The following is an 11,432-nucleotide window of genomic DNA, read 5'->3' on the forward strand; positions in this document are numbered from 1 at the left end:
CCCCAGCACTGGGATTACAGGTGTGCGCCACCACATATGCCTGGCTTCAGTGACCACCATGGTGCGCCTGGGATTCCTGGGCTGGCATGGCATGTGGTACTGGGGATCAAACCCGGGTCCTTGCACTTGCTGGTCAGGTGCTCAGATCACTGAGCTATTTCCCCAGCCCAAGTTTTTTTCTTTTTAGTAGTTTTGCTCATTCTTTTGTGATGCTGGGGATCAAACTCATTGTGGAGAGTTTATCATTTTTAGGCATTGATTTTTGTCAGCTGGCTTTTGCACAACTATGTGATGGTGATAATGGTTTTCTTCTTTTTATTCTACCAGTATGATCAGTTAAAAGATAGTACTTTGGTGTATGCAAATTAAAACTTCAAATAAAAAAATTAGAGTTGCTAGGCATGGTGACACGTAGCTGTAATCCAGGACTGCTGCAAGTTTGAGGCTAGCTTAGGCTACAAAGTGAGTTCAAGGCCAGCCTGTACTACAGAGCAAGATCCAGAAAAACAAAAACAAACAAATTAGATTCAACTGTAGCATACAATTTCGCAAGAGCAAGCTGAAACACAACACCTAGAATTTGAAGGCAGATTTATTTAACATTGGACAGGAACTGACAGGAAATCAGTTGTTCCTCAAAATGTCAAGCCCTAAGGGCTGGCCAGATAGCTCAGTTAGACAGGTGCAGGGACTGGGAGTTCGACCCAGCCTGCTGAGATAGCTTGGGCGTGGTGGCACACACCTGTAATCCCAGTGCTTGGGAGGCTGAAAACAGGAGCATCACTACAAGTCCTATCTGTGTAGTAAGATCCTGTAGACCCTGTACTAAATACATTTAAAAAAAAAAAATATCCAGCCCTGGAGAGAGGCTTTTATGGGGCTGGTTGCAAAGGAGAAGTGCAGAGGTGGAGTATTTGACTCTTTGATTGGTTCTTATCATATGCATTAGAGTAACCAGCCATTTCTAGGAGACAGAAGTTAACAGGAACTTGTAACAGGAACTGTTATCTGGGCAACTATTGGACTGGCTGGGGCACATTTTCTACTACAACTGTACACTCCAATGTGGCAATAAAGTTGGATAATTCTATACCTTTAGGACTTGTATAGCAAAGGAACATTCATCTACTTTTACTAGGAAAAGTAAACTGGTATAATTTCTTGAAAAAAAAATTGGCATTACTTAGTAAATTGAAGACATATATACCCAATAATCTAGGAATTTATAGGTTTGTACCACAGAGAAATTTTTGCATATGGAGACCCCAATAATAAATAATAACATTGTTTATAATAGCAAAAACTCTGAAAAGTAACCAGATATTCTGAGATCACAGAATCTACTACTTGTGTTACATTCATACAGTTAAATAATTTGTAATAGGGAATATACCCAAGGGTATCAAAATCTCAAAAACAATGTTGAATGGGAGAAAAATCTAATATGAAGAACAAATTCATACAAGTCCATTTGTATAGTTACAAAACAGGCTAAATATATTTCAGCTGGCAAAATTCCAGAGAGGAGTTAAATGGTAAAAGCCAATATTCTTAAATATGGGTTTACCCGTGAAGAAAAAGAAAGGTGATATTGGTAAGAAGGGTGTGATGTTGGTAATATTTTGTGTGTTTGCTTAGAAGAAAGATACACAAAAAAATAAATAAATAAATTTAAAAAAGAAGATACACAAGCATTTTATCATTACAGCTATATTTTAAGTGTGAAGATCTTATATACTCATAAATTTACCAGATTTCATTATAAAAAAGGAAAAACTGGTGTATGACTGTGTATATATATGTACCTGTATACCCACCCATGTACATCAGTCATCAAAGAACACAAGTAAACACTGGCTGCCTTTGGTATTTGGAAATAGGCTTCGCACAGGGATAGAAATCTTCATTTTTTATTTTATAATACGGTATTTTTGACCATGTGTTAGTTTTTTCACTAAGAAAATCAAAGCACCAAGAAGTATTCTGGTATTTTTTTACTGTTTGAATTCTCAAAATTTCTCGCATAATAATAAGCCTTGATTATGACTTTTCTGTTGTTGTTTTTGTTTTTTGTCTTTTTGAGACAGTGTCTCACTGTGCAGTTCAGGCTGGGCTTGAATTCACTGTGTAGCCTAGGCTGGTCTGAAACCAGTGATCCTCCTGCCTCAGCCTCCTGAGCGCTAGGATTACAGGCATGTGCCACTACTCCCATCTTGATTATGACCGTTTTGATTTTCAGACAGATTCTTGCTAAATTACCCAGGTAGACCTCAAACTTGCAGTCTTCCTGCCTAAGCCTCCCAGCAGCTATGATGGGTGCGTGCCACCATACCTGGCTGGTTTGTGCCAGCTTGAGCAATGTTGTGAGACCCTGTGTCACACAGCGGACGAGATGGTAGCCTGGGGATGTAGCTCAGTGTTACAGCATTTGTGTACGACACAGTAGATCAGTGGTGGCGAGCTGACAGCACGCGTGCTGCAGCAGGCTCTTGGTATCACTGTAAGCTCCAAAAGGTCGCCATCGCTACAGCAGACCTTAGGTTCAATTTGAAAAATAAAAATACAAAGTTGGGAATGAAATTCAGTATAATGAGATCAGATCCTGGATTGCTGTCTTTGTGCTTCAGCTTCTCAGTTCACAAACTTTGAGGTTGATCAATCTGTGTTCGAAATTCCTGAGTCTTACCACGTTCAAGACAACGGAAGGAATGTGCACTTGCAAGACGAGGACTACGAGCTAATGCAGTTTGCCATCCAGCAGAGCCTGTTGGAATCCAGCAGGAACCACGTACGTCTATCGGGATAGACAGCAGGGCTTGGGGCACCCTCTGGTGGACCTGCTTGTACACATCCGAAGACATATTCCAAATAACAGATTTGGCACGTTTGTGTATTTACATAGATCACTTTATAGTCTATGGTGAATATAAAACTTTACTATATTAAGCGACCATCTGCATAACCCCAGTCACTGTCACTCACAAAGTGTCTTCAGACACACTTTCTTTTTCCTTATGTTCACCCATAGTGCTACTCATTGCCTAGTTTTTGAAGTGTGCTTTCTCATTTTCTAATACTGAAGTAATTTCAAGCTACAATTATACTATCAAGGTTTTCCTAAACATTATGAAGGTTAGTCTAGATGAAGGTAGTGATGTGAATTTTAGCTCCCTCCCTCCCCAAAGGAAGACTAAACATCACATGGGATGAAAATAGTTGTTGAGTCTATGTATAGTTTTTGTTATTGTTTTTCTTTGTTCTTTTTGAAATAGGGTTTCACTGGGTAACTTAGGGCTGGCCTTGAACTATGTAATACATATTGGCTAGCTGTGATCCACCTATCTCAACCTCCCAAGTGTAGGAATTACAGGTGTGTGGCACCACACCCGGCTCCTAAGTCCCTATTAGTATTTTGCACAGCACCAGCAATAATAAGCATGTGAATATTAATTTTCCTCTTGCTGGTTTCATTTCCTTATCAGTATGGCAACAATGTCGTCTATTCATATGTGTCACTTTTGTTTTCACTAGGAACTTGCAGGACCAGCTTCAAATGGAGGGATAAGCCCAACACACAGCTACGAAGCCCAGTATGAGAGGTAACTGACTTGACTTTTGGTGATGTGGCTCTTGTCAAACTGAGGTTGAAACCACCACTTAATACACACACAGGTGTATTGTGCATGTCTAAGAGGACAAATATAAGTGGTTCTCCTGCTTCCTTCTGTGGCAGTTACTCATTAAACTAGCTCTAACCTCTTGACAGTGTATCAGGAAGGGGTGATAAAGTGCTGCACAGAGGAGAACAATTAAGGAAGAACCTAGGTTTTACTGTTCAATTTGCAGATCACAGGGTAGATCTCTGAACACTGAGTTTTTCACCCTGTGCAGCATCCACAGCCCCACAGGGTAAATGGTATTGTGCATATGAAGTGCGTGGCACACAGTGTGCATTTAGTAAGCAGTTAAGAAGTGCGATTGCTAGAGCCAGGTGTGGTGCTGAATGCAAGAGGCTGAGGCAGGAGAACCATAGCAAGTTCAATGCCAGCCTAAACTACACGAGAGGCTGCCTCATGCAAAAAAAAAAAAAAAAAAAAAAAGAAAACTGCAGTTGCCACCATTACCATGATGCTGATAGCAATGACAGTCTCTCTTCTTCCTTTTTTCCAACCAGGGCAATCCAGGAGAGCCTCCTCACCAGCACCGAAGGCCTGTGCCCAAGTGCCCTGAGCGAGACAGGCCATTTTGACAGTGACTTGCAGCTGGCCATCGAGCTCTCTGCCAAAGAGCTGGAAGAGCGGGAGCTCCGGCTCCGGGAGGAGGAGGCCGAGCTCCAGCAAGCCCTACGGCTGTCCCTCACCGAGAAGTAGACTTCCTGCCCGCGGGCTGCACCCCGCAGAGGCCCTGGGCCATACCTGAGTGCTACGTCAGCGGAAGCCTGGCACTGAGGGCCTACCCTGGGCGAGGATGGCAGCTGCCCTTCTTTCCACAGAGGTGCAAGACCAGGGACGCCCGCCCATCCAGATGCTCCCCCAAGTGGAAAGAGGCGAGTGGCAGGTCCCATCTCCAGGCTCAGGGAGGAGAGCATCATCACTTTCCATTCGCTGTATAGGCTTGCAGGTCACGTTTTTACTACCAGCTTTAGACAAAACCCCAATGCACGCAGGTTTGTAGATACATTTTTATCAAGGAGTGATAACAAAACAAGTTATTGCAGAGTCAGGGTGCTTTTATATACGAGAGCAGCAGCAGCCTTTGTAGAATGGTTTATGAATTTAAGACCTTGTACTGTTCACCAAAGAAATGGGTTGTGCCGATCTACTCTTTATTTTTACCTGTATATAGGGTTTCTAGAACATTGTCATTATGCCTCCTCCACTTCCACCTAATGCCATTCCTTCTACCCCCTGCTAAAGTTAAAGAGGAGATACATACAGGATCTATTTTAGATTGAGGTTACCTATTTGCATCAAATTAAGATATATAAATGACCACGGATGTTGCCTTAGCCTTAAAAAATTACTAGTAGTTTCAAACCACCTTACTCCACATATTGAGAGATCCAATTTGAATTTGTAGAAGCAGTTTCTTTGAGAGCAGGATCCTCCAGGCTAACCCTAAGGCAGCTAATCCTGTCCCCGAAAGAGCAGCTAGGGAGCCCACAGCTTGTTCTTGGGTTGAACAAACTGGCAGTGACATTGAACCAAACTGAGCATACATTCAGCACCTGCTCCAGTGGAGGATTTCTGTGAAGGAGCCTACGAAGAACTGGCTGTGTGTTCTAGTTTCACAGGAGAGAAAGGAGTGGATTTGAAGTTAGAAAGGAAACTGACATGGAGCTCAATGGCACTTCACTCAAAAGGGAAAATGATAATTCTGTGTTGCTTTTTAGAGTTCAAATCAACACCTTTCTGGATAAATATATTTTTTAACAGAATCTTTTTATTATTTTTAAAAGATATAAAGATAACTATTCCCATCAGTAGCAATACAAGGTTATACATTTTAACCAGATTTTCTCAGGCCTTTTTTGGATACCTTTAGTAGTTAACTATTTTGTCTAACCCTCCTGTAAATACTTACCACACAACAGATCCCTGGGAATACAGCGAGGGTACCTCGCACCCATTCCCATAGGCTGCACTGAAATAACCTGGTAAATGATATCCTCCTCTGTTTCACACCTGTTTCCTGTTCTGCTTCTTTTGGGATAAGGAGAGAAACATAAACTACTGTCCCACTTAATGTCTGTATCATAGTTAGTGTTGCCAGTAAAACTTTCTTAGACACACAGAACTGTGCTTTTAATTCCATATAGCCATCTGCCTTTTTTTTTTTTTTTTTTTTTTTTTTTTTTTTTTTTTTTTTTGTCATGGTCTGACCAAAATTCCTTCTGTATACAAGAGGCCAGGATAGGCAAAAATCACATTTTTATATATGCAGCTTGGCATTTTGTTTACTTGGCATTTACCATGAGTGAAGTCACTTGGGAATGGCTGCAGGTAGGCCACAATGTTTACTCACTAAGGTAAATCACAGGTAATTTCTATGTTTGCATTCCATTGCTCTGCTTCCTGAAGTCTATGACTTTTGTCCCAGGGAGTTACTTAAAAAGGGACTGACCATCATGTCAACCTGTCACAGCATTTTTCATGTGTTCTATCTTAAAATACAAATAAAGACTGCTTCTGTAGAGGGTGCTGTATCCTGGACAGTCTGAGTCTTATCTCTTTGCACATTATTTTCTAGTTATAGGTGCCGGCACATTGCTCAGGTGTGTAAATACTCAGGTATGAGGGGGGACACTGGTGTCAGCCTACCTGCCCAGGTCACACAGAACACACTCACCATGCAACTTGCTGGAAGTGTTCAGTGTTGGGCCACAGATGACGCCTCTGCAGATGCCCCTGGAGGGGTGCAGGCCATCCTGGAGGAAGGCAGCCATGTGCACCATCAGCTCTGGGTGAGCATGCGCTCTCCTTTGAAGTCAGAGTGCTTCACAAGGCTGTTCTTACACATCCAGATGATAACAGAGCTTACAAACTCATCCTATACCTAATATGTTAGTAATAAATAGAAAGGACAATGGCCAGCAAAAGCTTTGAGTTCTAGAAATGAGGCTCTGACACATGGGAACATGTGAAAAGTTGCTTTGCTTTTAGGGAGGGAAGTAAATCACAGTACTCAGAGCACTAGGAGTGCTATGAATGAAACTTTCTAGGTTAAGAGGTGATTTAACACCTGAATTTTTTCTTTTTTTTAAAGCTTGAATTGAGCAATTTCTACTCATAAGACTGTAGGAACTAAGTACAACAAAGTGGCTAAGACATTCTGTTTTGTAAACAAAATTGTCACAGCACGCATAATGTGAGGTGTCAAGCAGAAAAGTCTGCTCTCAATGATGACCAGAAAGGGCCAACTAAATAGCTCAGTGGATTAAAGCAAGCAGGCGCAGGGGCCAGGGGTTCAATCCCCAGGTCTGCCATGCTGGCCCCGCCCCCGGGGCACACTAAAATGGCAATTGAGACAGTGTGGTGTTGTGCACCTAAAATCCCAGCTCTTGGGAGGCTGTAAACAGGCAGATTACTACGAGTCCAATCTAGTAGTGAGACCCTGAATACCCTGTAGACCCTTCCCTAAAATATAAAAATAAGGACAAGAAACAGAAATTTCCCACTCTCCTGCAGAACTCAGAGAACATCAAGAAGGATGAGTAGGATGATAGAAAGATTTTCTTCTTTCTTTACAGTACTGGGGATTGAACCCAGGCAGCATGCAAGCCGGGCCAGTATTCTACCCTGAGCTATATCTTTAGCCCAAACTGGAAATTTCAGGTGACTGTTGGAGTTCAAAGTCCCACCCAGACTTATGTCTAGAAATATATGTGGGTTTAAGACTGAGTTCCAGCTGGATGTAACATCCAATATAATATAATATGCTAATATAGCTTCAGAGTCCCCATATTTCATGCACTGAGTCTCCTTAATTTTAAGAGTTTAGTGGGTTTTTTTTTTTCTGTATTTAGGACAGGGTCTACAGGGTCTCACTACATAGACTGGACTTGTAGTGATCCACCAGCATTCAGTCTCCCAAGTGCTGGAATTATAGGTGCACGCCACCATGCCTAGCCTCAATCTCAGTGCACCTCATGGGTGGGGCCCGCATGGCATGCCCGGGATCACACCCCAGCTGCTGCTCACTGAGCTATCAGGCTAGCCCTAGTGTTTTCTAACATAACTCATTTTATCTAATTGCTGCAGGCTAATTACATGGGCTCATATGTTTACAAAGGTAGTATAGTTGGGTTATAAAGTCTTTTTTTTTTTTTTTTTTTTTAAGGTACCATGGATCGAATTTAGGACCTTAGGCTTGCCAGGTAGACACTTAGGCCACTGAACTATCTCCCTAGCTCTGTAAGGTCTGGGCTTTAATCACCTCCCTACATCCCTCCAAAGATGAAGGCCAGGAAAATATCCACTTGAAGTACTAGTTGGCCAGTTTTTGGTACAATGCTCTTCTACAATTGATGCTTTTATCTTTATGCAACCCTCTGTAATAATCCTCTTTCCATAAAGATTATTCTGTTATACTCTAGCTTGAATTCTTATATGGAACAGATGATAAAATTGGAACAATAATTTAAACTGGGTTTTGGATTTGTGTAGAATAACTATTATAAAGTTGTTTTGGAAAACTAGAACATGGGCGGGGGATATAGCTCACCAGAACAGTGCTTGCCTGACAAGCATAAGGTCCTGAGTTCAGTTCCCAGTACCAAAAAAGGAGGAAGAGAGGGAAGGAAGGAGAGAGGAGACAGGAAGGAAGGAAGAATGAAAGAAGAAAAGAAAAAGAAAAGAGAAAGAAAAAGAAAGAAAGAAAAAAAAAGAAAGAACGAACAAACGAATGAAAGAAACAAAGACAGAAAGAAAAGAAAGAAGCAAGCTGGAACATGACCCAACCATGGCTTCCGCTACTGACCAAAGAATAAGTCACAAAGTTCATGGGCTTGGCAAGTTTTTCCTGTTTCCTTTAAAATCCTACAAGTGCAGGGGGCCTGCCCCTTAGCTCAGTTCTTTAAGTGGCTGCTTCAACAAAGCAGTCAGGCTCAGGTTGCTGTGGTTCGATCCCCACAACACAAGACAGCCAGTCATGCCCTGAAGGCATTCGGCGCAAACAAAAAAAACCCCACTAAAATCCTACAAGTGTGGTAGCACACACCTATAATCCCAACACTCAGGCTGAGGCAACATTGCTGTGAGCTCAAGGCCAGCCTTCACTACATGGTGAGACCCTGTCTCAAAAAGCAAACAAAATAACTGGGAACTTCTATGGACAGGCCCATGGGATGAATCCTTTACATTTATATTTTTTCACTTCACTATGTCTGCATGACAGTTAGTGTGTATCACAATTTCGTAGGTGAGAAAACAATTTCTAGAGAAGTTAAGCCTGTTAATAATTGGAGATGGGAGTGGAACTCAGGTCAAAAGCCAGGTTTGACATGGCTTAGTTTTCTGATATCAATACCTTGTCTAGTGGCAATAGTATTTCACATATAATTTAAAATTCTACTTCACAGTGCTTCCCTAAAAATTAATTTGAATTTTTAAAATTTATATCAGGAAGATGGCAGCAGCAGAGAAAGAATCCCTCTGAAAGGTTCTGCACATCCAGATACTGGAATATAGCAACATTATGAAGACAAGAGCAAAGTGGAAAGATCTCAAGCATGAATTGAAGTCCCCAGAGTGGAGAGAGAAACTGCAGTAGCCTGCTATGCCTTTTCCCTCAGATGGGACTCACTGTGCAAGAGGAGTGGTTCAGATCTATGGACACATGGTGATTGCTGGTGGCCCCAGAGGCTTGCACAGGACGCAGCAGTGGAAGGGAGCAGCAGACATGAAGGACTACACTAGCTGGTGGTGAATGCAGAGGACTCAGTTGTCCCACTCGAGACAGCAATTGGCCTGGAGCTATCTTGGAGAAGGGCAAACTGAGCTCATAACTCAGAGCCTCTGCCAACTCCGTCTAGTGGCTCCCAGCTAGGCTCAGGCCCACTGAAGGTGCACTGATGGCTGCAGGGCGAATATTCTGGTCTCGGCCAGAAGGTGCAGGCGTGCTGTGCAATTATCCACTACCTTGCCAAAAAACTACTGCTGGCTTGATAGGATAAATCAACACAGATGTAGACTTTGAGACAACAGAGACATACCTGGAAGTGGGGTTTTTCTCTCTTTTTTTAAATTTTCTTTTTTGTATTTTAGGGAAGGGTCAACAGGATGTTCAGGGTCTCGTTACTAGATTGGACTCCTAGTGATCCACTTGTTTACAGCTTCCCAAGAGCTGGGATTACAGGCACATGCCACCACGCCCAATCTCAATTGCCAGGCTCAACATGCTCTGGGGGCAGGACTGGCACAGCAGGCCTGGGGATCGAACCTCTGGCCCCTGCACCTGCTTGCAGGCACTTTAATTCGCTGAGCTACTTGGCTGGCTCTCTCTCTCTTGTTTTTTATTGCTATGGGGTTTTTTCTTTCTTTTGTTTCTTCTTTATTGTTTGATCTTGTTTTTATGAGAGTGAACATGGTTTCTAGCCTATTTGTGGTTGTGGTTCTGTTCTGTTTTTATTGCTTCCTTCTCTCTCTGCAGTGTTTTGTGCACCAATTTCCCAAAATTAGCTGATCCTCTTTGTGCTCCTGTCTTCTAATCTCACTCTTTTTTTTTTTTTTTTTTTAATGTTTTTGGTACAAGGTCTTACTACACAGCTTGGACTCACAGTGATCCTCTTGTTTTCAGCCTCCTCTGTGCTGGGATTATAGGCATGCACCACCAAGCCCAGCCAGCGGCATGTGGTGCCCATGCTGGGGATTAATCCCTGGTCCCTGCGCTTGCCTAAGCAGGCACTTAGTCCATCTTCTAATCTCTTTCTTTCACCTCTCTATTTTCTCCTGAACCAAAGTGACATAATAAGGACTTGTGTACAGCATATAACTTTCTGGTTTGTTTTAGATTTTTTTTTTTTTTTTTTTTCCAGAACTGGGGATTGAACTCAGGCCCTTGCACCTGCCAGGCAAACGTTTATTCTACTGAGCCATCTCCCTGGCCCCTTGTTTTAGATTTTGTTATATAACCACAAATCTAGCTCATACGGTTAAAGGTGGCAAATTAATGCTTCAGTTTGTCATTTTGTAGGCTGTGTTTAATAATGTCATTGCTGATGGTACCACTGTAGCCAAAAGTGATGTTATTCTAAACAGCTAATTTTCCTGGTATTCTAAGACTGAAGGTTACAGAAAATACTGTGGCATATTGCCAAAGAACTAGGGGCTGGACCGAATAGTCAACAACTTCTCCCCAACAAATTGAAGAGGTAGAATCTTGCAACTGACTCAAAACCCCAGACTCAGCTACACCTAGAAGATACGCTAAAATAACATGACAAGGATAAGTCAATACATATCAGTTATAATCATCAATGTTAGTGGTCTCAATTCACCTCAGACTGGCAGAATAGATCAAGAAGCAAGATTTAACAATATGTTGTACACAAGAAACACATTTAACTCAAAAATTCATAGACTGAAAGTCAAAGGATGGAAAACAATTCTCCATGCAACACGAACCCAGAGAAAAACAAGGGTAGCTATTCTATTTGCAGACCAAGTGAATTTCAAGCCAAGACTGATTAGGAGAAATAAAGAAGGTCACTACATCCTTGAAAGGAGAACAATCCAAGAGGAAGAGATAACAATCATGAATACATATGCAATAAATATCAGTGTACTCATAAAAACAATTAATAGGCATGAAAAAATCAAAGAAACACTAATACGATTAAATGGGGGATCTCTTTTTTTTCTTTTTTTTTTTTTGCAGAACCGGGAATTGAACTCAGGCCCTTGCACTTGCCAGGGAAGCGCTTATTCCACTGA

General features: G+C 41.9%; 1 protein-coding gene across 2 annotated transcripts in view; it reads left to right on the plus strand.

The window, feature by feature from the left end:
- Ankrd13a (ankyrin repeat domain 13A) overlaps positions 1-5,836 on the plus strand; it is a 36,021-nt gene extending 30,185 nt beyond the window's left edge. For both annotated transcript variants that reach the window (XM_023720957.1, XM_004636307.2), the window contains exons 13-15: positions 2,628-2,788; positions 3,532-3,599; positions 4,175-5,836. In XM_023720957.1, coding sequence (XP_023576725.1) covers positions 2,628-2,788; positions 3,532-3,599; positions 4,175-4,370 — 425 coding nt within the window. In that variant the 3' untranslated portion in view covers positions 4,371-5,836. The remainder of the gene's footprint in view (positions 1-2,627; positions 2,789-3,531; positions 3,600-4,174) is intronic.
- Positions 5,837-11,432: the final 5,596 nt, after the last annotated feature.

Source organism: Octodon degus, unplaced genomic scaffold, assembly GCF_000260255.1.
Source record: "Octodon degus isolate 3935 unplaced genomic scaffold, OctDeg1.0 scaffold00079, whole genome shotgun sequence".
NCBI classification, from domain to species: domain Eukaryota; kingdom Metazoa; phylum Chordata; class Mammalia; order Rodentia; family Octodontidae; genus Octodon; species Octodon degus.